This window comes from Dipteris shenzhenensis, chromosome 13 (genome assembly GCF_047967505.1).
Source record: "Dipteris shenzhenensis isolate YYH24624 ecotype China chromosome 13, Dip_SZ_1.0, whole genome shotgun sequence".
NCBI classification, from domain to species: Eukaryota; Viridiplantae; Streptophyta; class Polypodiopsida; order Gleicheniales; family Dipteridaceae; genus Dipteris; species Dipteris shenzhenensis.
Window position 1 is genome coordinate 8,701,483 of NC_141608.1, and position 27,077 is coordinate 8,728,559.

The 27,077-nt window shown below is 44.4% G+C and overlaps 2 protein-coding genes across 2 annotated transcripts in view; both read right to left on the reverse strand.

The window, feature by feature from the left end:
• The window catches only part of LOC147894993 (uncharacterized), a 31,638-nt gene extending 29,169 nt beyond the window's left edge, over nt 1-2,469 (reverse strand). The window contains exon 1 of the mRNA XM_087384173.1: nt 1,953-2,469. Coding sequence (XP_087240299.1) covers nt 1,953-2,189 — 237 coding nt within the window. The 5' untranslated portion in view covers nt 2,190-2,469. The remainder of the gene's footprint in view (nt 1-1,952) is intronic.
• Nucleotides 2,470-18,976: 16,507 nt separating this feature from the next.
• Nucleotides 18,977-27,077, reverse strand: part of LOC147894994 (Amino acid dehydrogenase family protein) — a 44,387-nt gene continuing 36,286 nt past the window's right edge. Inside the window, exons 3-5 of the mRNA XM_087383515.1 lie at nt 19,966-20,123; nt 19,492-19,704; nt 18,977-19,402 (exon numbers count right to left, since the gene is read on the reverse strand). Coding sequence (XP_087239641.1) covers nt 19,160-19,402; nt 19,492-19,704; nt 19,966-20,123 — 614 coding nt within the window. The 3' untranslated portion in view covers nt 18,977-19,159. The remainder of the gene's footprint in view (nt 19,403-19,491; nt 19,705-19,965; nt 20,124-27,077) is intronic.

The following is a 27,077-nucleotide window of genomic DNA, read 5'->3' on the forward strand; positions in this document are numbered from 1 at the left end:
AGAGATGCAATGCACAAAAAAAATGCAGAGAAGGTCACAAGAGGAGTGCCCTTGCAAGGGAATTGTTCACTTCCTCAAGTACCTGAGTTACACGTATGATCACCAGAAATAAGAACACTGTGAAGCTCGAGAGAATAAGCCACCCCCTCTCACCGCCGAAAGGTGGAGGGAAAAGCAAAGGTAAAGAACAAATATGTCGTAGCAGCACTGATAATCCAGAGATGGTGGGATTCCGCCAAAGGAAGAGGTCGTAGCTGAACAGTGAGCCAGTGTGTGCCCAAATTTTGGACCTCGAGAGAGAGGAGTCTATCCCCGCCACCATGCTGGACAAGATTCGAACCAACAGTCATCAAGTCACATTTGAACAGAAAGGATCCCGCCTAGGGAGAACTTGTAGATCCTGAAAGTCGATGCCGATGGAGATCTGGTAGAGGTGAAGGATCATGACCTCCTCGTTCGAGGACTGGGGAGTGTCAAGCCTGAAACCGAAACGGGAGGGAGGGATGGTAGAAGAAGATGAAGGTTAGAAAGGGAGGGAGGGATGATGGAGTTCTCTCCCGAAATGCGCAGCGGAACGAAGAGGAAACTGTTATGTTCATAGGAGTGATGCTCCCCGTACCTATGGCCTCCATGAAGAAGCAGGATCTTTAGATCACCAGAGATCTCGGGTCTTTAGATCACCATGGCTCTGATACCATATAGAGAAACGATAGGGTTTGCAGTGGAGCGATCAAAAATAGACGATACTCAGACACAATTGAAGAACGGAACTCAGAAAACATAGTGCCTGTCGGTAATATGAAAAAACTGAATACAAGAACCTCAAGCCGTCGTGTCTCAAGGACCGGGGCTGGGGGGAATCAGAAAGATGATTCCATGTAGAGAAACGGTAGAAAAGATAGCAGCAGAGAGAGCGAAACGCAGTCCTCCGTGTAGCTCAATGATGATGAAGATGATGAAAGGCTGGAGCTGCCCTAGGAAATGGCTGAAAAGCAGCATGCTCTGAGGAAGGAACCTTCAGGCTATCTGGAATAGCAACGATGATGAAGAAAAGGACCTCATCTGGCTGTAGATTTGGAGGTGTATGCGCAGCAGAGGATGAGGAGAAGTGGAAGCTCGTCGGCAACCACTCAGGAGCAGATCTGGAGCAGCAGCTGGAGGTCCAGGGCTAGATCTGGAGGAGAGGAATAGAGGGGCAGAGGATGGAACAGGCATAATAGCCAGATCTGGAGCAGGAGGGGCTGCAGCAAAGGATGGAGGAGGTGAGGAGCAGCTGCAGGTCCTGTCACTGAGAGTGAGAGGGTAGGGAGTGTTTTATAGGCCTGACCTAGGAGGTTGGCCAGCTGGTCGGCCAGCTGGTCGGTCAGTTCCTAGGTCAGTGGGCCGGCCAGCTGGTCGGCCAGACCAGCTGGTCGGCCTGATTCTAGCAGCTGGTCGGCCAGCCCTGTTTGGTGCCCTTTTGTGCCTTTGATGCCCCTAAAATAGGAAGCGCTGCAAGCTGGTATGTTTGCCCCTAAAATTGGGGATTGTAGTTGCTTAACATTGCTACCTTCATGTGGTTCATCTTAAAGAATCTCAAGGCTTGATATGGTGTCTTTGTGTGTTTTGCATCATTATAAAATTCGGCTCAAAGTATGTTTGCATACATACATCACAACTTGAATGTATCCCAATTCTTTCACGAGGCAATTTCGTTTGCAATGAAGGACTTCTAATTAGCTAGCTGAAACAAGCATTTCAAGGTCATTGGAATTGATTTAAAAAACCAGTAGATTTTGACAAGCTTTGAGCGAGTTCTATTTCTGTTTTGGAGGGTTTCCTCTTTGAATCAAAACAAAAAAGGCAAGGCTCCACAATTCTTGCCCTGTACAAGAACACGCTCAACCAAGAAAAAAGGAGAATGTAGAACCCTCTTATCTTGCCAATAACAGGAAGCCAAATCTCAGACCTACCATATGCGAGCAGCAAAGCCGGCGCCAGCGACGACAAACGAGGGCTGAGACGGAGAGCAAAAACCGAGTGGAGAGATGGCTCAAGATTTGTACGATGCAGTCATCTGTAAGAGAGCCGGTAACAGAGGTCTCCTCTCCTGTTTCAATAACCTCAAAGGGAGAAAATGAGCTCTGGCCTTCGTGCTGTAGAGGAAGGGCAGCTTTAGCCCTTCGTGCTCTTTTTTTCATCTCTCTCATGGCCGCCCCTTAGGCTCCTCAGAATCGACTCTCATGACAATATTAGTCGTTCACAATCTGTTGGAACTTGACTCATGAAGCCACGTGGCTGCTTCAACATCTTTGCCCCGGGCGCCGCCCACCTCAACGTCTCCAACGACGTGACGTTCAGACGGGGCGGAGCAGAAACGTTTCCCCATTGGGTCACTTTCGATTGTTATGGGGCGGGTGCATGACCTGTAAAGCTTGACTGGTGCGGTGGGTGTCCAACCAGAAGCACACGTGCCTAGAGCACTGCCCCCAAGTGGTTGATGTTGTTCCGCTTTCAAAGGGTCTAAAATAGAAAGTTTGTAGTAGCTAGAGCTCTGGGCCTAACGGGGCAATGCTAACAAAGCCTCCTTCCCCGAATATCATACATCTCAATTAGCGACTCGCCATGTCAATTGAGAACCTATACATGTCAAGGCTAGTATCTCCCATCCTAATCTTCAGGAGTTAGCTCAGACTCAGAGGAGGAGGACAAGAATTGCTTCTCTCTCTAGGCCTCTAGAATGGCTGACTCTATCTCCTAAATCTGATATCACGGTCTCTATTGTGACCTTAAGTTAATGAACCAACTTTGGATTGATGAAATAAACCATTTTGTACAAAATAGACCTGAAATTTTTAGGCAAGAGCACTTAATGCATAACATAGTGGATACCAATGGGGAATAATCCCTTGTTAAGGTTATCTTTAACTAACCATTTTTGGTTATGCTAAACTCACTAATATAGCCTAACTATAGGTGGGAGAGGGCCCTAACTCGCTAGCAGGGTCTTAGAAAATAGGTGTTGTTTCTGTAGCTCTGTTAAGGGTCTATGGAAAGTGGTGATTTTTTTGATAATTTGGATCAATGCCCTCTTCTCCTTTGCATTTGGTCAAGATAACCAATGGTATGTTAAGTGTTAGAATTTTCAATGGGACACCTGAATCAGCAGATGATGTTCTCCACGAGAACCGTGCAATGGTGCAGCCTGTGTTGTCCCTTAGGGCCTTTGCTTTCGCCCACTAGGTGACATAGTCAATAGTCAATCGTCACTATGTATTTGTTTCTTCTTGTATGTTTGCTTTTCTGAATATACTGATGAAGTCCAATCCTCACTTCTAGAATGGCTCCCATGGGTAAGTAGGGTGCAACAGCATCTGATTTTGGAAGGTTGACCTTCTAATGCATTGGCATGCATTGCATATTTTGCAGTGTTTTTCCACATGCTGAAGATCGTGCTCCACCATCATCTTGTGCTTAGGATTTTCTTAATGGTGACTTCGGTGGAGAAGTGTCCATTGACAACCCCTTGATAGGCTTTTCCCATGATAAGTGCTCTTTAATGCAGAAAAACACACGGTCGAAGATCGTGTCCCCCCCTTTTCTGTGCAAGTAACCACCTATAAGGGAGTACTTCCATGACTTTGGGGCAATTTGTTGCCTTTGTGCCTTGCTTGTTGCTTCCAGGAATGTCCCCTTCGTGAGGTACTTGATTATTTCTTCTTCATGATGGTCTCTTCAATTTGTGGCTAATCCTCATTGCCGTCCTCCTCTTCTCCTTCCAGGTGAACACTATTGAGTCTACCTTGATTATCACCATGCCCGCTTGGAGTGTGTAGTTTTCTCGATAGCATGCTTTTAAAGCATGTCAGGTTGCTTTTTCCATAATTAGCACTTGTTTCTTTGGTGCCTCTCCTTCTCATAGAAGAAGCACGCCGTGCTGGTGCTCTTGGTCTTTTGCCTTGGTAGGCCTTCTTTGGCTCTTACTCACACTTTGTGGACATCTATCATTTGCTTTTCCTTGTTGTACCAATGGTCTTCAATCTGTGGTTGGATCAGTCGTTGTAGATTTTGCACCATCGACACTCATTTCTCTGTGGCCCTAGCTTTTGCATTTTGGACACCAAATCTCTCCCTTTTCTCAATTCTCTGGAATGTGTTAAGGGGATGTTTTGCTACATTAACCAGTTGCATTGATACAACATTTCACATACAAAGTCCTGAGCCAAAAAAGAAGTAAACGGGTCAGGTGCTTTAACAAAACACGTTCAATTCAACTTGGTTAATCAAACACGATGATGAGATACTGAAAGGAAACACAATTAAACACAGAGACAAGGTTGGAATCCAAAAACAAAAATGAGAAATATAGAGCTCAAAGCTCCCTGTGGAGTACTACAACTCAATCGACAGGACTAACTAAGCAAAGCCACTTGTGTTTCAGAAGTTTGGAATCCACAATATACAAAGAGGGGCAAGGTGTCCCTTATAAAGCCTACCTCTCACCAACGGTCATCGTAAGATGCTGTGGGGTTTGAGCTAATAGCCATTTGAATGAACGAGCTTCAGCTGCATCAGTGGCACTGCATTAACCAAGGGTGGTGTTGCATTGAACAGGAAGCAGTCACCCTCTTGACTACACCTTTAAAGGGCATGTCAGAGGAGGGTTCGATGGGTGACTCTGAAGGTGGGAACTACCGTATTACCAAAATGCCTACCTGATCAGGGTGGTCGGACCGGTTAACAGAATGCCCATCTCCTTTAGGAGCTTCTTGAGCTCCTCCTTCTCCATCTTGGTGTCCTTTTTCAACACATCTTCATCATCATTGCTCTCTGCTTCTTGGATATGTGCCTTCTGTTTGTTTTGAGGCTCTAAGTATCCTTTTCTAATGTAATCACTTGTTGGAGCAATTTTTCATAACGTCCTCATTCGATATGCTATCTCCATGTTGTGCATCTTTGTTCCCAAGGTGAGACCACTCATCAGCTAGATGCTATCTCATCTTAGACATGGTGAGGTGGTTGGTCAGCACCCTCTTTTTGTTGCAAAGCCATACATCATGTTGCCCTTCGTTTAGCTGAGGTGGTTGAGCTGCAACAATACGACCTTCTTGTTGATCTACAAGAAGACCTTCAAGTCATCCCACATGGTGAAGTGTCCATCAAGGTATTGGTCATACCATTTGATGGCCTTATTGGTAAACATTTTGGGGAAATACATCAAGTACTCCTCCTCTTAGATGACGTGCAAGATTGTAGTTATTCTTAGAAAATTGTGAACTTGAGAGTAGGAATTTGTTGAGAGTTCACACTCAACATCATGTGATCATGTGTGCATAGCACCATCATGTGATCATGTGTGCATAGCACTAACCTTATAGAGTGCTATAAAGGAAAGGGTTAGATCCCCTAACCCTAACCCTAAATGGGTTTGTATATATTCTATTTTTTCAACTAAATCTAGTGTACAGTTAGTCATTTGTGGTGTGCTCTCTAGCTGTACCCTCTCTCCTCATCTCCACTCTTCTCCTCTCCCCTCTTCATATTTTGTCATGGTATCAGAGCTCCCTTGCCTTCCGCTGAGGCATTGTGATTCTTGAGAGTGTGAGAGAGTGATTGAGAGATTGAGTGTTTTCATTCTTTCATTCCGTTGAGAGAAAATTCCATCCATTGAAAGAAATTTGTTCTTGAGAGATTTCCATCATTTGAGTGTTTCTTGATGTGAGAGAGAGAGAGAGTTTATGAGGGATTGAAGTCTTCATTGAGGGAGAGAGAACTATTCTCCTTGAGAGTTTCTGACTAAATCACATGAGAGAGAGAGGCTCATGAGATAGTTTCTGAGTTTATTGAGAGAAAGATATTCTCTAGTTTGGTTCTAGGGAGTGTGAGGGAGAGAAGTTAGATCTGTAGCTTCTCGGCAAGCCTAGCTCCAACATCTAAGGCTTGCAACTCTAAATGGGAGACTCAGTGGGCAGCTCCTTCAAGGTCCTTCTTGAAGATACTCCATGGACTATGTAGATCCCAAGCTGTAAACAATCCCTCAGCTCCTTTGCCTTAGCTTCGCCATAGCTGCCTCCAAGACTACTACACAGAGCGCATCTCATAGAGAGATTTAGCAGCTCTCGGGCTCTAGCAGCTCAGCGCATGCAACGTTTAACTCTAAAGCAGCAAGGGCGGCCAACATAGAGCCTTTCAATAAACCTCTGTTGACTCCATTCAACGACAATAGAAAAGGCACGCCTTCAAGAAGTGGCTCTCCATCTGCTTGAATAGCTCCTTCTTCACAAAGCCATGGCTCCAAGTGGCCCACGAGGAGCTACAACAAAGGCTCATAACATCAGCCCAGCAGCAACGCATGCAACAAAGGCTCCCTCCACTATACAGGCGATTGCAATGACTAAACGACCCTTGCAGTCGCCATCGACAATGCTCCTGCAACACCTTCCAACAATTGTGCAGCGCTTGCAGACTACTAGCAAGGCTCCCATTGACGAACAGCTCTCTACAGCTACCTCTCTTTGCACGGGCATTAAGAGCCACCATTGTTGAAGACTCCAAAGGCTGTAATAGCAAAGCATAGATTCGACAGCCGCCTCTCCATCATCATCCATCACGACACTCGACTAAGCATACCACGCTCCATCGTTGAAGACTCCCAAAGGCTGTAATAGCAAAGCATAGATCCGGCAACGACCTCTCCATCATGATGCGCTCCTTCACGATTGCTCCATCACGACACTCGACCAAGCATACCACGCTCCATTAGTCGCCTCAAACAACAACCTCCAGTGGCCGGTAGCATCGAGCTCTTAGCAACAACCCTCAGTGCCCGCTCGCACTCACTTGCAACGGATGGCTTCACCACAGGCTAGCTCCTCCATCAATGCAAACTGCAGCTTCAAACACATGCTGATCAACGGAGACGATGACACAATCTCGAAGATTTTGTAGGAATCCTAAAGATTCCGGTCTCTCAAGGTTAGGGTCACCACACACACCTTGGTCAAAAATCAGCCACGTGGCACTTATCTACTCGCCATGTCATCAGGCATCCTTATCACGCCATGTGTCATCTCTATCCTTGTGCCATGTCAGTAAACCCTATCTTGTTGCAACATCAGCACCTTATCTGCCACATCAATAGTCCATGTCATCTGGCCATGTCACCCGTGCCATGTCATTTGTACCACGTCAACATTGCCATGTCAACTTTGTTGACATCATCATCTACCACATCATCAGTGCCACGTGGCACACTGGACCTCTACAAGCACACACAGTGCTCCACAGTCACTTCATGTGACCACTCCTGCCGCGCCTCAGCACATGGCTCCACTAACACACCTCTTGCTAGGCACAGTGCCACATCATCACTGCATGTGACCCACAGTGACATATCATCATTGAGCACATTTGCACTCCTTTTGCCCCTCCACCTAGATCAAGTCGTATCTCTTGATCCAGGAAGAATTTGAGGGCACTCCAAAAAGGAAAGTCGCTCAATTTTTTGTGCTCTACGCGCTCATCACATCACACACATTTTAGCACAAGTTATGCTGACATTTGAGCCTCACTGACAAAACCACTTCCTTCATGCACATTCGCCTCTACATCGATGCATCTGACCCAGCACTTCAAAAGAACAAAAGAAAAGTAATTATTTACTGTTCTTTCATCAATCGACGGTTGGTATAGATCTAGATCAGAGTAGACCAGATTGCCATAGAGGGACCAATTGGGAGATATAAGGATGGCTGCTATGATTAGGCGCCACTTTGAAAGCTCAAAGGCTTGGTCGCACTCTTCGGTCCATAATAATTCCACTAATAATTTGTAAAGTGGTCTAGCTATCATGGCATACCGCAATATAAATCTTCTATAATAGCTAGCATGTCCCATAAAGACCTGTACACCTTTGGAATTTGTAAGAGGAGGCAATTCCATGATGATTTTGATTTTGTCTATGTAAGTTGCAATCCCATGTTGAGAGACGATGTGTCCCAAAACAACTCCATGGGTGACCATGAACTGGCATTTTGTTGGATTTAGGGAGATGCCATACTGCTTCAAGACATTTGAAGTGGTATTTTTTGTTTGAATGGATGCACAAATCATCCAAGAACACCTGTAAAAACTTATTCAGAAATGACTTGAAAGCTGTGAACATGACTCGCTCAAATGTGGGCAAGGTATTACAAAGGCCGAATGGCATGACTCTATATGCAAAAATACCCCATTTGGTAGCAAATGTTGTTTTTAATTGGTCTTTAGGAGCAATTTGCACTTGGTTATAGCCATTGAAGCCATCCAAGAAAGTATATATTTCGGAGCCTGCCACCTTTTCCAACATTGTTTCTGTTAAGGGTAGGGGATAGTGATCCCTCATTGTGGCCTGCATCATGTCTTCTTTTAGCTTCGTGGTCATGGCCTCTAGGCGATCTTCATTTGATGTTTCGGTAGTGGACTTTGATTTGCCCTTTTTTGAGCGCTCATCTTGCGCACTAGATCTGCCATCATCACTGCTAGTGTCAGAGTCCGTCATGCCATCCTTGATGTCAATGGCTGCCGCATGAGCAGCATTGAACGTTTCATAGCTGCTAATCTTTTTCATATCCTTTCGGATTTTCTTTCTTAATCCTGTAATGAACCAAGCCATGAGGTACTTTGCATCGGGGCATGGGTCACATTTGGCGATTAATCTTTTTATCTTACCCAGGTATATGTGTACATCTTCTCGACGGCCTTGTTCAATCTTGCTTAGTTGGAGAGCGGGATCATCTTGGAGCGTCTCCATTTGAAAGCGTCTTTTAAATTCTGTTTGAAGTAGGTCCCATGTGGCTCGCTCTTCCACTAGAAGGTCTAGGTACCATTCAGATGCTTCATCAGTTAAGGCCATAGGAAACCAAGCCACCTTGGTTTCATGGGATTGATCTCCACCTGCGCGGCATACGGCATCAAAATGCTGGAGGAATCAGGCTAGATCTCCCCTACCATTATATTTGGGAAGTTTTGGTTTTCCCAAGGAGCGTCTACCTTGATTGTTATTATTTCTTTGATTAAAGAAATTGTGAGTCATTGCATCGAGGTCGATATCCCCATCAGTGTCGCGACGACATCCAGCCATGTTGTGGCATGGAGGAGTTAAAGGGATTGCTTGATTTTCAGGGGGGGATTCGGGGTAGAGTATTGTCAAGGGCGGTGATTGCAGTGGAGTTGTATGTGGACTTGGCGAGTGTTGGAGTTGGAAGCGTTGGCCAGAACGTAGCTCCATGCAGATTGGGTGAGATTTGCAAAGGCGCAAGTGCGGGTGTTGATGTAGTTTTGTTAGAGGGTTAGAGTGGTGTTAGTTTTGTAGGGACCGTCGTGTTAATAATGTGCCTATGATTGTCATACGTGTGTAGGGAAATGTGCCGGTGCAGACGGATTATCAATCGGAGGTCACGGCGTAAAGATACGAATGAATTTGTGCAAAACGAGGCCCGTACAGGGGCGCGAATGAGTGAGTGCTAGGGATGCCAAAATGGTGTGTAATGGGCTGAAAAAATGCCCCATAGTGTGGTGTTTTCGCGTGTGAAATTTTGGTTCAAACGGGGTCCAGTTTGGGTCCCAAACAGGCGCGATACAAAGTGTTGAAGTAGGGGTAAATTTGGCCTGGGGGGGTCTTGGTCTTAAGGTTGGTGTGAATGGACTTTAAGTCCAACTGAGGGGTTTGAACCAAGCTAATTCCAATTAGTCTAACTAGCCTAACCCTAACTGTGGGTTAAAATTGAGGACGGTTAGAAAAATTAACCACAGTTAGTTGACCTAACCTAACTGTCCAATTAGGCTAACTAACTAGAAGTTAAACTAACCTAACTGTGTCTAACTAACCTATAGTCAAACTAACTAGATTGGTTTAACCTAACCTAAGTTAGAGCTAACTTGACCTAGGTAGAAACTAACCTAGCTAGGGTTAGTCCTAGGGTTAAGGTAGGTTAGGTTAGGTTATGTTTTTTTAATAATAATAAATTAATAATTCAAATTTTATTATTTTTTTCTTTTTGAATTTCGAAAAAAAAATTAGGGGGGGGGTTCGTCTGGCACTACGGCGGGGAGTGACTGAGAGAGGGGGGGGTTTTGAACGGAGGGGAGGGGAGGGTGGAGGAGGTGAGGCGGGGCGCGGGGGGTGGATGGTGGAGGGCACGGGGAGGAGGTGGCGGGGGCGGGCGAGCGTAGGGAGGAGGTGGCAATGGCAGGGGCGCCTCAGTGCGAGGAGGAGGTGGCGGGGGTAGGCGAGCATCGATCGATAGGGCGGGCACTGCATGCGAGCGTCGCCTACCGACGAGCGTCGTTGCCTGTACCAGCAAGGGCTAAGGCCCTTGCTTATTAGGTTAGGATGTCGGTGGTAATTGGATCGGTTGGCTGGGGCAGTAGAGAGAGAGAGAGAGAGAGAGAGAGAGAGAGAGAGAGAGAGAGAGAGAGAGAGATAAGGGTTGTGGAATCGAGGGGGGGGGGGGGTAAGGGGGGGGGATGGGGGGTAAGGGGGGGGGAATGGGGGGTGAGGGAGTGGTGGAGGGGGTGGTGGAGAGGGAGGGAGGGGGGAAAGGGTGGGGGTGGAGATGGGGGGGGTGGTGGAGGGGGAAGAAAGGGTGGTGGTGGGAGAAGGGGGGGGGAAAGGGGTGGTGGAGATGGAGGGGGGGGGAAGGGGGTGGTGGAGATGGAAGGGGTGGAGGGTGTGGAGGGGGAGATGGAGGAGGGGGAGGGGGAAAAAAGGGGGGGGTGGTGGAGGGTGGAGGGGGAGGGGGAAAAAGGGGGGGTGGAGATGGAAGGGGTGGAGAATGGAAGGGGAGATGGAGGAGGGGGTGAGGGAAAGAAAAAGGGGGGGTGGAGATGGAAGGGGTGGAGGGTGGAGGGGGAGATGGAGATGGAGGAGGGGGAAAAAATAAAAAAAGAAAAAAAACTTGACGGACGGAAAACGAAAAACTTTGACGGAAATCCAAAGGGAGGAAAAGATGGTCACCTGAAAGCTCTCCAAGTCTTTCTCGATGTAACAGGATTGTTGAGGACCAATGGATGGTGGTTGGATGGCTAGGTTATCGCTGCAAGATGGACTCGAAGTAACTTACCATGTGAGGATGGGACTAGGGTGGTGGTCAATGGAGAGGGAGGAGTGTCTTGCGTAGGGCTCGGAATGGGCAAGAGGATGGAGGCAAGATGTGAAAGAAAAAGTATGAGAGGGATGGGTGCTCTTTTATAGGGAAGGAGGGGGAGTTGTGGATTTACTCAAACACATGTGCACCTTTGAATTTGTCCAAGTTTGACTAGGGAGGTGTTTTCTATTTTTATTTTGGGTTATGGCATTTAGAACCTTTAATCATCGATTGCCCATAACTTTTGGTGGTTGTGTCAGAATGTGCTTCCGTAAAAAGGAGAAATGTTCAAAATTTCAAGCTCTACACTCTGACAACCATCACATGGTCTGATTTATTCCTTAAGGTGCTGTTTTTCCAAAAAACATGCATTTTCCTAAATCGATAACGAAGAGTTTCAGCTAGGAAATATTTTATTATTCTTTTACTTGAGTTGGAAAAATTTAAGCTCTCTTAGTTCTTGAGTGATATGTTCATGAAAGTTCGAAGTAGTTTGTTTTTTACACCTACATGCATGTGTTTACTCTTTTCTTGAGACGCTAGTCTCCTCGGCAGCAGCACCAAATGTTGGTTCTTTCCCACAGCTTCCGCGGGAAGAGCAGGATATGCTCTAGATATATCGAGGTTGTCGTTTGTAGTATACGTGTAGCTTAGGACCTCGAGTCATGTTCCAATGAGAGACGTAGGCTTAAGTGTGGTAAGCAAACATAGTGCATGCATGTGTAAAAGGAACGTGTATCATCATGGTTGAGGTAATGAAGGCTTTCGTCTTCATTGGGGGTTGGAGGGTTTAGGAGGAGTTTAAGGGTTAGAAGGAGGTTCCAAGATTTAGAAGAGGTTCCAGGGTAGAAGGAGATCCAAGGTTTAGAGAGAGGTTCCAAGGTTTAGAGAGAGGTTCCAGAGTTTAGAAGAGGTTCCAAGGTTAAGGGTAGAGTACATGGTGGAGAACTCGTCTCCCTTGTAGATCATGGAGGTTAAGGGTTGAGAAACTAAGGGTTTAGGGGGAGCATAGGAGTGGGAGAGGAAGAAGATGTAAGAGCATGGGGGAAAGAAGAGAGAGGAGGGAGGAGGAGGAGGAGGAGGAGGAGGGAGAAGGAGGAAGGAGAAGGAGGAGGAGGAGGGAGGAGGAAGAAGGAGGAGGGGGAGGAGGGGGAGGAAGAGGGAGGAGGAGAAGAAAGGAGGAGGAAGGGGGAGGAGGAGAAGGGAGGAGGAGGAGGGAGGAGGAGGGGGAGAGGATGGGTTGCAAGGTTGGAGAGAGAGAGGATGGGTTGCAAGGTTGGAGAGGGAGAGGCTGGGTTGCAAGGTTAGAGGAGAGGGGAGGAGGAGTTGCAAGGTTAGGACATGCTTTTGGACGTGGAGTGCAAGGAAGCATGGACACTTGAGACAACTGCTTGGAATACCAAAGTAGAACTCAACACAATGCCCCAAAGAGTGTGGGCTTCATTCCATTATGGGGTATTTATACAAGTTGGAGAGCTTCTCTCTCTGCATGTAGGAATTGTAAGACATTCTCTCTCTACATGTAGAACTTGCATATAGAAGTTGCATGTAGGAGTTTCATGTAGAACTCGCATGTAAGAGTTGCATGTAGAACTCGCATGTAGAAGTTGCACGTAGAACTCGCATGTAGGAGTTGCATGTAGGAGTTACATGTAGAAGTTGCATGTAGAACTCGCACGTAGAACTCACATGTAGAACTCGCATGTAGAACTCGCATGTAGGAGTTGCATGTAGAACTCGCATGTAGGAGTTGCATGTAGAAGTTGCATGTAGGAATGGTATGTAGAACTTTCATGTAGAACATGCAAGTTGGATTTCTAAGAGGGATTATTTCTAGCCTTATGCAAGTACAAGCGAAGCTTTGCCGCTACTCTACACACACATTCTGTTCTACCTAAGTCCATGTTGGCACAAAGACAACAGGTCCACAAATTTTTAGACCCACTATTCTCTTGAAATGAGAGCCAACAAACATAAATAGTAACAATTACAATCTATGTTATATAACTTAGTTTTATTCACCAATAATCCAATTCATCATGGAGCCACAGTTAGCAACAACTTATTGAGCTCATACATAATAAACATGGATACCACAATCGCACAATCACATAAGCACTAAAATAAACAATGAGCATTTGTGTAGAATCAAATAGTTATGCATAAGAATGAATGCAAAACCAAGAAATGCTTCTTTTTGCACATAGAGAAAACTTACCATTTTTGCATAAGAATGAATGCAAAACCAAGAAATGCATTTTTGAACGTGCAACCTTAGGAATCTTTTTGCACATAGAAAATCTTTTTATTGTTTCTAATTCATTGAATGAACAATGTGCATGGGCTTGTTGCTGTTGGAAACCTAGATGGTTAATGCTTGCAAAGTTCATGCTCCTTCTACTTATTATAGTATTATGGATTCTATTTATGTGTGGTTGATTGCATCCAAAATGGTAGAGATGGCACACATGCTTTAAATCTTATGTTGCTAAATCACTAGTAGAATAAGATTACATGGACACAAATCAGTCTCTATGAATGAAGTTTGAGACTATAGGCACAAAGAAACTAAATAGATTGAATCTAGGATGGTAGAGAGAGCATAATGCTTTAAGTCTTGTGCTATTAACTAGAATCATATTTCATGGATATAATTTAGCTCTATGAATGGAGCAGGCACAAAGAAACACAAGTAAGAAGAGAGTATAATGCTTATGCAACCACAAACATAGATTCATAAACGTTTGTTTTCACCAATTATTTTGATATACTTTGAGATGTGGAGAGTTGACTAGAGAAAGGGAGTCCTTCATCAAAGTATATTTTGATATACTTTGAGATGTGAAGAGTTGACTAGAGAAAGGGAGTTCTTCTTCATCAAAGCATTACCGAATTTTGCTCTCATCAATGCAAGTTAGCTAATCATGGATTTCAACATAAGCTGCCAAGGTCCCCTTGTCATCATTATTTATCTATCTATCTACACACACACACACACACACACACACACACTTTTTTTTTATAGTGAAATCTTATATTTCTCTGTGGGAAACCTCTGAAGAGGTAAAAACCCACCATGACGTACACAAGTAAAAGATTACAAGTAGATTTCTGGGTAAAGCCTAGAGGCTAACTGAAAACTAGAAAAATGAAAATGTTTACAAGTCACTAGGGGGGGTTATCTGGCAGGATATCCTCCAAAGTGTGATTGTTTGCATGCAAAAACTGTTGTAAAGAAATCACATCACCATCAATAAAATGAAGGTGTATCTTACCCTTGTGATTCTTTTTTAGATAAGTAGGTACCTGAAATTTTTGAGTCACTGGGTCAAAAACCTATTGCAACATAGGATGCATATTCTGAAGTGTGAAAGAGCTTTGTGGCTGAGGAGAAGCATCTTGAGCTTCTTGCACTCTCAAATCAATAGTCTGTTCGACTGTATCATCATTTACTATATCGGAAGAAGAAATATCCACCTGCATAGCTTATGGTGTCAAATCCACATGTAGATCCTCATTACCATCAATAACTATATCTGAAGGAGAAATATCCACTTGTAGCTCAAAAGACTGTGATTCAATTGTTGGAAGTGCCATACGAGATGCCGCATCAATAGAAAGAGATTAGTGAACCAAAGAGGGCTCTCGAGAGTCAAAAACATCAGCACTAGAAAAAGTAAAGGTGGTCGATGAAGAAGGATCATCTAGGAGCCTCTAGGGATGACAAAGAAGTCAAAGGAGACACAGTGACTGAAGCATTTACCTTAGGCTGCACTCGTCTCCATTCTTTTTGTTGCTTGGGTTGCACTATCTTATCAGATTTGAAATGAGGGGGAACCCAAGGGAGAGGCATAGTGCCCTTGACATTATGATCTTGAGTAGGGGATGAAAGGCAGCAACAACTAGCAAAATGTCCAATTTTCTTACACTTGTAACAAGCATTTGGGAAAGAAGCAAACTGTAAAAGAATGCGAAAAGGATGCACCAAACCATAATCAACATCCAAACATGAAGGTATGGTTTCATCCATATCCCATAGGATGCAGATTCGAATATCCTTGCTACAAAGTAAAAAATCTCGCTTCAAAAGATGTAGCACTTTCCCTAACAAAGATGCAATAACCAAAAGATGCGAAAGGAGAGGTACCGACAAAGCCTTGAGAGTGACCCACACTGTGCAAAATTTGATAAGACTCTTGGCTGGGTCAAAAAGAGGGGCCCAAGGCATAACATAGGGAAAAAAACCTGCACCGGGACCCTTCCATGTTTACGAGCTTATACACCGTGTCTACATCAGCACACGTAGCATAGTAAAAGCCTTTTCCCAGAAAAACAAAGGAGCCAATTTGTTCAACACCAACTGTTGCCGAAGTCCAAGCATGCAACGAAACCGGATTCATGATTCGTCCCATGAAATAGAAGCAAACACCAAGCTGCTGCTCTCGAGAAATAGTGTGAAGGAGAGACTCTGTAGGAAGAGAGCGACTGAGCAAAAAACCAGGATCCTGGACTTCCAAAACCGAATCATAACACAAACGTCGAAGGAGATCCTGTTGCAACGTGGAGGTGGTGAAAATTCCAGAATCCAACTTGACGGCCTTATTTGGTCGAGAGGAAACGAAAATGGAAGCCCTTTTCTTTTTACAACTATCAGTTGACCGGAAGACAAAAGGACCTGCGAATTTTCCAGCAGAAGAAGAAACGGGGGCATCTTGGAATGACGATGGCTGGAGCAAAGAGCTTGCAGGGGAAGGTGAAACAGACGAAGGCTGAACTGACGAAGGCTCGGACAGAAGTGCAGGCTGAGACGGAACTGGAGCGGAACTGCAGAAGGAAACGACGAAGACAAAAGTTGAGATGGAACTGGGACGGAGCTGCAGAAGGAAACGACGAAGACAAAAGCTGAGACGGAACTGCAGACGAAACTGCTGCTGAGACAGAATTGCAGACAAAACTGCATGGTTGATTAGACAATGAAGGCTGACACGGGGACGACACAGACGACGATGGAGCAACGAGCTCCATCACGAACCTTCTCCACCACACACACCACACACACACACGTGCGCGCGCACGCGTGCACACACACACGTGTGCGCGCACCCGCACGCACGTACGCACTCACACATGTATATGTATGTATGTAAGATCTCAATATTTTCTAGTGAATGAGCTCATGACATCTTATGTGATTGCATTATCCCTTCGAAAAACAAACAGAAAATACAAGTGTAATGGAGTGAACCTATAAACTCTCCTTTGAGCTTGAAGTAGGGATTTCCACTAACTATGTCATGTAGAGCTGAGTCAAGTGATGAAGTTATCCACTAGCTATGTCATGTAGAATCAAGTCAAATGAAATGAAGTTATCCACTAGCTATGTCATGTAGACCCGAGTCAAGTGAGATGAAGTTATCCAAAGAATCTTTACAAAAAGGCTAGGGTGGGTAGGCAAGAAGTGACTTCATTGCAAATGTTGATAAGGAGTCTACATAAGCTAAATGCACCTAGCTCTATTGCAATGACTCTTTGTTATATTACCTCATAGATTTGCGTCTTATTGTATTCATTTATCATTTGGATCCAACATTTTACATTCTCTTTTTGTCATGGAGCATGTAACCACTAAGTCAAAACTCGCCTTAAGTCCTATTTTCACTTTTATTTTAAAGAAATAAAATAGAACAAATAAAATCATGGACATGAGACACAATACAATATCGAGACCCAATCCCCCCTAAAAATGTCAAGTGTAGTGCTACTTGGCATGATCAACAAATGCCTACTACATGGAATTGCCAAAGAAGGCTTTATGTAACACTTTTGGCAATTGGAGACCTACTTGCACACACACACGCACACATAGACACAAATTTGAGTACGTGATTTGAGTTTAGGACTCACCTTGTTCTAGAGACATCCTATGATCATTACAATAGTAGAGGGCGACTCTTGGACTTCGGTAAGACTCCAAGACTTCAAGACTCACATTGCACATGGTTGAGTTCCTTCAAAGGACATATATTTCACCCTTTTTCCAAGAAAGATTAGTTTGGGTGGCTGTTTTTTTAAGCTATCTTGGCAATGCAAGCTCGAAGCTCAAGGGTTTAGGCTCGAAAAAGGGAAGCCCACACTACATATGGAGACATCAACCTAGACTCCTGAGAGAGAGAGAGAGAGAGAGAGAGAGAGAGAGAGAGAGAAGGAGGGGAGAGAGGGAGAGATTAAGCAAAGCAATAGGTACCCCAGGAGGTTCGATCTCATTTTTGGACGCAGCTATGGTCCAACCTTCACCCATGGAAGATCTCATACTTCTTCTGGTTGACCGCTCACGGGGATCTTCCCATAGGCCCTTGGTTAGAGCACATGCAATTGGATGGGCGATGCCATAGTTGCATGGATGGTGTCTTGGAGATGACCTTGCATTGCCTTTGGAGCTATTGGAGTGCTTAGAGGATTTGGCTAGGATCCCTTCAAATTGTGGCTTGGATGCAAAGTATCCAGCAAGATTTCCCCTGGGACATGGTGCCCTGGCTGATGGAGGGAGGTCATGCCTTCACCAACGAGGTCTCTCCATCCTATAGGATACACAAACAGAGCATCTATCGGATTGCGCAGCTACACGAGGCCATCCCTTCCACTCAATAGCAACCTCTTCTGGCTCATGAGGATGGGGCATAGGAGACACTCGACAAAATCACGACTTTGAACATTTAGATTGCGTGTTGTAGCCTAGTGATGGGAGAGCATCGTGTTCCACCCACGGCCATTCTGATTGTTATCTGGCTGGATATCATCTACACTCCACATGCCACTTGGGAGCACTCAAGGCAGTTTCAACATATGAATAGCATGAGAATTATATATAAACATTAAAAAAGCCCCTTTATCCTTTATTGAAGAGTTTACCTTAGTCTTCCTTGCTCTAGAAAGAGATAAAAATCATCTCAACATAAAGAAATTGTGAGGGAAATTACTCCTTTAACAAGATCGGTAGCACAACAATACTTGCAACACTCAACATAGAAGTCTAGTCTTTACTTCATAAACTAAGGGTTTTTCTTCAAGTTTGACTTTCCCTTCATTATTTGTACACTAGTGTAGCATTAAACCAATACTTCTCCTTTCAACTTTTGGTGAGGCTTTGGATTTGTAGCATCGTTAAGCATATAGCACTTTGATATCAAATTCTTGCCCCTAGGATATGGCCAAACAAATCATGCCTTACTTATGCAATATGATGAATTAAAGCTTATATATTATTCTTCTCATCCTCTATAGCTATTTAGAGCATATGTAATATTTGTATCATCAAGTACCAATCATGGCACTTCATAGCAACATTCTTATTGCACATATAGGTGCCCATACTTGTAGATGGTTCTCATACCGACACCTCCATGAATTAAGGATGCTTGATTGAATTTGCATCATAGTAACCTTGACCCATGGTTAAGATTTGCATATGGATTCCACATGTAAGGATAAATTTAACCCTTATTGGGGGCAAAGGTATGGTTATAATACCAAACACACAATGTTCACTCCCACTTCTTTAGTAGTTGTCACAAACTACCACGTAAACATAAACATAAGTAAGCAAGTCACTCCTAGATGGGTAGGACATCAACTAGGTGCATACATCATCCCATATAATAAGCCGAGCTCATGTTTTGATAGGCATTATCGCAAGTTTCCATTCGAGTTGTAGCTAGATTTCCACAAAAAATGACCATGGTTTCCAACTTAAATCACAATGCATAGCAATAACAATTATTGACATGTTGTTAGATTGCTTCTAACAAAGACACAAACGTATTTATCTACAAGTACATGCCAAATTGTTTTAGGATAGAGTTTTATTGTGAATCTTGTATTTTTAATTTTGGCAACTTTCTCAAGGAATCTTACTCTATAACAGCCAAACAAAACATGATAAACTTGAAAAATTTGAAGCCTAATAAAATAAGGCACTTTACCTTCAATCAGTAGTGCTTGCCAGTAATTCAAGGACTTGGCAAGCAATTTAAGGATTCAAGTTATCCAATATAGAGTCATAAATCAACTGGCTGCCCAAATGCACGTTTAGCACTCTCTAAACTGTTTTTCAGTAGCATTGCAATTGTCATGGGACCAACCCCACCAGGTACAGGCGTAATCCAACCAGCACTTTTCTTAGCTTCTGCAAAATCAACATCGCCCACAAGCCGGTAACCCGACTTCTTGCTTGAATCATCAACTGCATTGGTCCCAACATCAATGACAATTGCACCTTCTTTAATCCAGTCTCCTTTTATCTGGTTGAAAACATGGTTCTAGATTAGATCATATATTCTTTCACACCTAGAACAACAAAAGGGCAGCCTAACTGAATACTATATCATACCATTTGTGCCTGTCCTGCAGCAGCTATGACAATGTCTGCCTCCTTCACTATACCCTTAGGGTCAGGAGTGCGTGAGTGAACAATTGTTACTGTAGCATCAAGCTTATTCAGAAGCATTGCGGCTGGCAAGCCAACAATGTTACTCCGACCTACCACCACAGCTTTCTTTCCTGCTATTGGAACGCCCATCCTGATTATAAGCTCTATGCACCCCTGCACACAGTGGTGTTTGTGTGCTCAAAATATTCAGCATCCCTCACAAAGGTTGATCCACTATATTCCACAATTAAAAACTAATAGAGTATGGCCACAACAAGCAGCTTTGAAGCTGCTTAGACAAAGACAGTCACATGATAGACAAATCATAACTAATCTTATTCTCAGCCCTACACAACAATCTCAAACGCTTCAAAAAATTAAAATAGTACAGTCAATTATGGCTCATGGAGTGCAAAGCACAATGATTATAGTAACCTGCGGAGTGCAAGGTACAAACATCGGTTCTCTACCCTTCATGCACAATTTGCCAATGTTGAGAGGATGAAAACCATCCACATCCTTCTCAATGCTAATAGCCTGGAGTATCTTTTCCTCGTTCACATGACCTGGTAATGGCAGTTGAACTAAGATACCTGAGCCAAAATTCCACATGCATATCAGAAATAGTAAGCACCAAATTAGATACGTGCTACAATAAAAATAGAATACAGCCTTAATGTAATGTGGGTGTAAAGCTCTTTGAATCTACATAAAGCAATATTATATCAAAACGATTGCTGTCAACAAGCAGATAGAAAAAGATGGAAAGAAATTTATAAACACTGGCCTGTAAAGATAGATGCCCTAGCAACGACATTCACAAACCTATACAGCCATGACATCCTGCCACGTCCTTTGGTTAAGCTAAGCACAACATAGAAAAGAATTCTAAGGAAAGAACATCTTCCAGCGACCACAGTATTATCTTGATTCTACAAGAATTTGTGTATGTAGATAAATGCCACAAGAAGGATAAACTCCAAATACACTGCATCAACAAGAGAGACTCAAAGATCCATACAAGGTAGCACAACAAATCATGAAGCTCTGCATACTACCGCACTACAACTATTTGGTCTCTGCACACTTCTCTCACGTTCAGTAATGGAGGAGTAGGGGTCCCAAGGCTCCTATTTCTGCTTGGCACCTGAGTAGGGTGTCTGATTGGTTAACCAGCAGGTCAGGATGACTTGTCCAGCCTGCCAGACTGCCACATGGGCAATCAACCTGCCCAACCAGCGAGGTGGCTCTCCAACTGGCACACTCATTGCTCGACCAATCAAACAAATCAGCCAATAGGTGGGCATTCTGTGTGTGACCCCATAGCTGCTCCATATGAAGCCTTGGATGGGCCCCAAAAGGGATGTGAACTGTTGTATCCTATGGCCATTTCTGCCTGCTCATTTGTGCGTATGCACATCTACAGAGTAACCCCATCCCAAGCATAAAGCACTGGTTGAGCCTTGATTTCCAACACCCTCTCTCATTGTCCCGTCTATGGATTGCCATACATAGTGCAAGAGAACATAGTGTTGGACAGGTCACCTCCCCATCTGTAAGCCCCCATATGAGGAGAGCATGGGGGACGGAGACTAGGGCATTTGCCCAGACGGAAAAGCCTGGAGAGGGGGTTGCCACATGGGCAACACCTCACAGCAAAGAAAACAGAGATAGAGGAGATGCCACATGGGCAGCGAACAGGCTGCCATGTGGGCAGCATATTCATGGACTTACTTGGCCAAGAGTGGAGCCTCTGGTGGAGTAATCCTGTACGAGGTGGACACATGGCTGGAGCAGACAGGTCGCAGCAGTTCTGGGCTGGTTCGGGGCTGTTTGGAGCTCCAGACAGATACTGACGGAAGCGAGCAGGTACATCTGCAATACGGCAGCAAGGCAAGGGCTATGGGCAGGGTCAGGGCCGGCATAAGACCCTGAAAGCAGGCCGTAAAGAGGCGCAACAATGGTGCTGCAAACAGGTGCAGGCTGGAGCCTGCAGGAAGGCCCGCAATAGGGCGCATATGGCCTGGGCCAGTGGTGCAGTGCTGTAGGCCATCTTCTGGTGGTTCTAGTGATGCCCTATAGGCCATGGTATGTGCCTTGTAGGCATAAGTGTAGGCACTTATAGTGTTAGTGCCTTCTAGGCCACATAGGACACTTAGTCCTATGTGACACCTAGGACACTTAGTCCTAGGTCTAGGTACAAGTACTTTGTACTTGTGTTTCTTTATTTTTTATCTAAGATTGACGTGACTTCTCTATCGACTCGTCTTGTACCTGCTCTCTCTCTCTCTCTTTGTTTCGTATCTACAGTGGTATCAGAGCAGGTATTGCTCTAGCCTTCCAGCTCTCCTCAGCCCCGAGTCCTCCATTGCTCATTGGAGAGTTTTCTGCCCTGCTGGTCGACAAATTCCCAGCCTGTTCGAGGCTCTTCAGCTGCTGTCCAATATTCAGGCGTCCAGCTTCCACAATCTCTCATACCTTCAGTGCTGTACCGTACTGCCTACAGTATTTGCATCGTACAGTCCGTACGTGAGCAGACCTGCATCACCCGTACATCTGCATCGAAGGTCGCCGTACATCCGTCGGTGCCGTACTCTGCACCGTACTCTGCGTCGTCGCCGTACATCTGCATCGAAGGTCGCCGTACATCCGTCGGCGTCGTACTCTGCGCCGTACATCCATCGTCACATGTACTTGCGCCGTACTCTGCGCTATTCCGTACAGCCACCGTACAGGGTCGTACCTACAGTGGTACCACCGTACAGATCAGTCATACAGCCACCGTACTTCATACCATCAGTCTGAAATTTGGGGATTTTGCTGATTTGCAGGACATTGGAAAATTTGGGGCTTTCATTTCCTTTCACCTCCTTTGATTGCAATTTCTGGCAAGAATATTGGAGTTTTGGGATTTAGTCTGCAATTTCTTGTTTAAATTGCAGTACATTGGGTCAGATTGCAGGACATTCAGTTACATTTGCAGGACATTGGGTCAGATTTGCATACATTGGGTCACATTTGCAAAAATTTCAGCAAAATTTGGGGCTTTTCTACATTTGCCCTCTTTTTGGCCTATTTTCCCTCAATAAATTTGGGGCTTTTGCCAAATTTGCTGTTTTTGCAAAGAAACTTTGTCTGTCACAGTCACATTTGGGTCAGATCTGCATTTGCCCTTTGATTTGGGTCATAAATTTGTAGATATTTGCTGTCATTTTTGGGACAGCCAGCTTATTGCAGTGATAGCCTTGAGGCTTTTGGGTTTTCAGGTCTTTTACAGGTTATCACAGTTGCTATGGCTGGGAACAATCAAGATTTATTTGGAGTTCTTCGTGAAGATGATAAGTTGGATGGCACCAACTATCCAATGTGGTCTTATCTCATGAAACATATTCTTGTTGCAAAGCATTTGTGGAATATTGTTTCTGGGGCTGATCTGAGGCCAGCCAATGCTATAGTGGTTGTTTCTACTGCTGGTCCTTCTGCAGGTGGTACTCCTCCTGATGCCTCTTCCTCTAGCACTCCTGCTGCTGCTCTTCCAACTCAAGAACAGTCAAGATGGGATGCAAGAGATGCAAATGCACATTCATGCATTGCTTTATCATGCAAGAGAATCATTATTCCACACATCCGGTCTTGCAGGACAGCAAAGGATGCTTGGGATAAATTGGCTTCTCTCTATCAGATACGCAATGAAGCTCGTGTTGCATATTTGAGAAGGCAATTACAGAAAGTGAATATGAATGAAGGTGAGTCAATGGATGCATATTTGACAAAGGTCAAGGACCTCATGGAACAGCTTGCCAACATTGATGAGGTGGTGCCAAATTCACAGCTTGTCAGTACCACATTGAATGGACTGCCAGATACATATCAAGGGTTTGCTACAACCCTTCGATTAGTGGCCATGGGTAATCCAGACCACTATTCTTTTGACCAGCTAGTTACTTTGCTTCTGCAGGAAGAGCAAAGTAGAGCTAACAGACAAGCCATTATTCTTGATCATGCATTTGCTTCACAGCAGACAGGAAGAGGCAAGGCTTCCAAGCCTATGGGCAAGCCAAAATCTGCGCATAGCAGCTGCAATTCCTCTATGCATAGTAGCTGCAATTCCTCCCATGCATCTAAAAATACAGTAGATAAGGGAAAGAAGAAAAGATGCAACTATTGTCGCAAGCCTGGACATGACATTTCAGAATGCAGGAAGCGTGTCATTTCAGAATGCAAGAAGCGCATTGCTTCGGAGAAAAAGAAAGCAGGATTGACAGTTAATGCCTCACATGCCATTGAATCCCATGAGCCAGCAGATGCTTCACATGCACATGCTCTTCAGGATGATTGGGCATGGGCTGTCCATTGCTCATTTGATCCCTCCAAAGCTGATGCACTCTTTACTGCTAATGATGCTCAGTCCTGGTACTTTGATAGTGGTGCTTCCAAGCATGTCACATCTTGCAGACAGTTGTTTCATTCTCTAGCTGATGCACCTCGAGAGGGGACTGTTACATGTGCCAATAATGCTTCATATGCTGTAAAAGGAGTTGGAGATATGCAGCTCACATCCATTTCCAGCCATCTTGTCACTCTGACAAATGTTCTTTTTGTGCTTGGCATTGAAGTCAACTTGATTTCAATTTCAGCAATTGCTACTTCAGGTTTCAGAGTAATTTTTGATGGCTACAGATGCCTAGTATATGATCTTCGTGATGACAATGCCATAGTTCTCACTGGCACTTTCCAAAAAGGGCTTTATCACCTTGATCATCATTCAGTTGCACTTTCTACTGAAGCATTGGCTATTTCAGATTCACAGCTTGCTGAAACTCATCTTTGGCATGAGAGAATGGGCCATCTCAATTATAGAGCTCTTGCAAAGCTACATTCACAGCAGATCGCAAATGATGTACCTCAGACTCACACAGTTTCCAAACATGTGTGTGAGGGCTGTCTTTTGGGTAAGATGCATCGATTTCCTTTTCAAAAGAATTGTCCAAAACTCTCACAAAGGAAATTGCAGCTAGTACACAGTGATGTCTGTGGCCCAATGAGGACAAATGCCATTGGAGGATACAAGTATTTCATGACTCTCATTGATGATTTCACAAGGTATTGCTGGGTATATCCTTTAAAGGCCAAATCTGAAGTTTTCTTATGCTTTCAGAGATGGATGAATATGGTTGAGAATGAATTAGGATGCAAGCTTCTCACCCTCAACACAGATAGGGGGGGTGAGTATATGTCAAAGGAGTTTGATGCATTTCTATCCTCACGGGGCATTATTCACTCATACACTACTGCTTACACTCCTCAGCAGAATCCTGTTTCTGAAAGGAAAAACAGGTCCACAATGGAGATGGCCAGATGCATGCTTAAGGCCAAGTCTTTGCCCAATAAATTTTGGCTTGATGCAGTAATGTGTGCCAACTATGTGCTGAATAGATCACCTACATGGGCATTAAAGACTATTACACCTTATGAAGCATGGAAAGGCAGGAAGCCTTCACTTTCACACATGAAAGTTTTTGGGTCTCTTGCATATGTTCATGTACCATCTCAGCTGAGACATAAGCTTGATGACAAGGCAATCAAATGCATATTCATTGGTTACAGCCAGGAGAGCAGAGGGTATCAGTTATATCAACCAAATACTGGGAAGATTATTGTCTGTAGAGATGCGATCTTTGCTGAACATTCGGCTTCTCCTCTTGTGGACTGCAAAGCAAAGCCAGATATTGACATGTTTGATGCCTTTGAATCTTGGTTACCTCTGCCATCATCAGAGGAGGATTTTGAGCAGCAACATGAGCCTCCTGCAGGCCCTCCACTAAGCAATAATCAGCCCCAACCTCATGCTGATTTGCAGGTTTCTCTTCCGGCACAAAATGATCCCATTACTCATGATGCAGTCATTGAAGAAAGAGCTGTCAATAGACAGCAAAGGCAAGTTCCCAGATGGCTTCTTGATACATTGAGGGACAGCAAACAAGATCAGCCTTTTGCTGCCCGGACAAGATCAGGGAATAGACAGCATGGTCACTTTCTTGAGTTTGCACTCCTTGATACAGCTTGCAATGAAGAGCCTTTGTGCCATAAAGATGCTTTTGATAGCAAAGAGTGGATGGATGCAATGAAAGCTACAATCTATTGCCAAAAATGACACATGGGAATTAGTAGATCTCCCACTTGGCAAGCATGCCATTGGAACGCGGTGGGTCTACAAATTAAAAAGGAAATCTGATGGCAGCATAGATCGATACAAAGCCCGTCTTGTTGCAAAAGGGTATGCCCAACAACAAGGCATTGACTTTGAGGAGACATTTGCTCCCACATCCAGGATTACTACCATTCGATGTGTCATTGCCATTTCAGCCCATCATCATTGGCAAGTGCACCAACTTGACATCAAGACCGCTTTTCTTCATGGGGATCTGCAGGAAGAAGTATATGTCACACAACCTCCTGGCTTTGAGGTTGTTAATTCTGAAAATAAGATATGCCGGCTTAGAAAAGCCCTTTATGGTTTGAAGCAGGCACCCACGGCATGGTATGCCAAAATTCATGCATACTTACTATCCCTTGGTTTTCAGAATAGTCCCACAGAACCCACTCTTTATTTCCGTGGGAGTGGATCTGATTTTTTAGTGCCGATTTTATATGTGGATGATATGCTTATCACGGGCCCAGATACTCAGCAAATTGCAGCTTTCAAGGCTGATTTGCAGCAGATTTTTGACATGTCAGACATGGGACAGCTCCATTATTATTTGGGCATTCAGTTTGCTCATGTTGAGGGGGGTATCATGATGTCTCAGTCCAAGTATATTGGACAGCTCCTTGATCATTTTCAGTTTGAGGATTGCAAGCCAATCTCTACTCCAGTGGACCCTGGCTTCAAATTCTCAGCTCATGATGGGAGCCGACCATGTGATATCACTCTTTATCAGCAGACTGTTGGATGCCTTATTTATTTATGTCATACCAGACCTGACTTGCAGTATGCAATATCTCAGCTCAGCAGATTCATGCACATGCCCAGTTCACAGCATTGGCAGGCAGTGAAGAGAGTCTTCAGATATCTCAGAGGCACTCAGGATTTAGCCCTCTTCTACGGTGATCAGGGTTTACTTACCATGCATGCTTACACGGATAGTGACTGGGCAGGATGTTCCGACACCAGAGTGTCACATACTGGCAATTGTTTTTTGCTTGGCAATTCATGTATTTCTTGGCTCAGTAAGAAGCAACCGACAGTTGCCACGTCTAGCTGTGAGGCTGAGTACAGGGCAGCTTTCACCGCTACAGTAGAGTGTGTTTGGCTTCGACAATTACTTACAGATCTTGGTATTTGCCAGACATCATCCACTATTGTCTACACTGATAGCCAGAGTGCTTTGGCCATTGCGCGTAACCCAGTGTTTCATGCGCGTACCAAGCATATTGAAGTTCACTATCATTATGTTCAGGAGCGGTTGTCAGCAGGAGACATAGAGTTGTCCTATCTTCCCACAGAGGACAACATCGCAGATATGTTTACAAAGGCACTTCCTCGT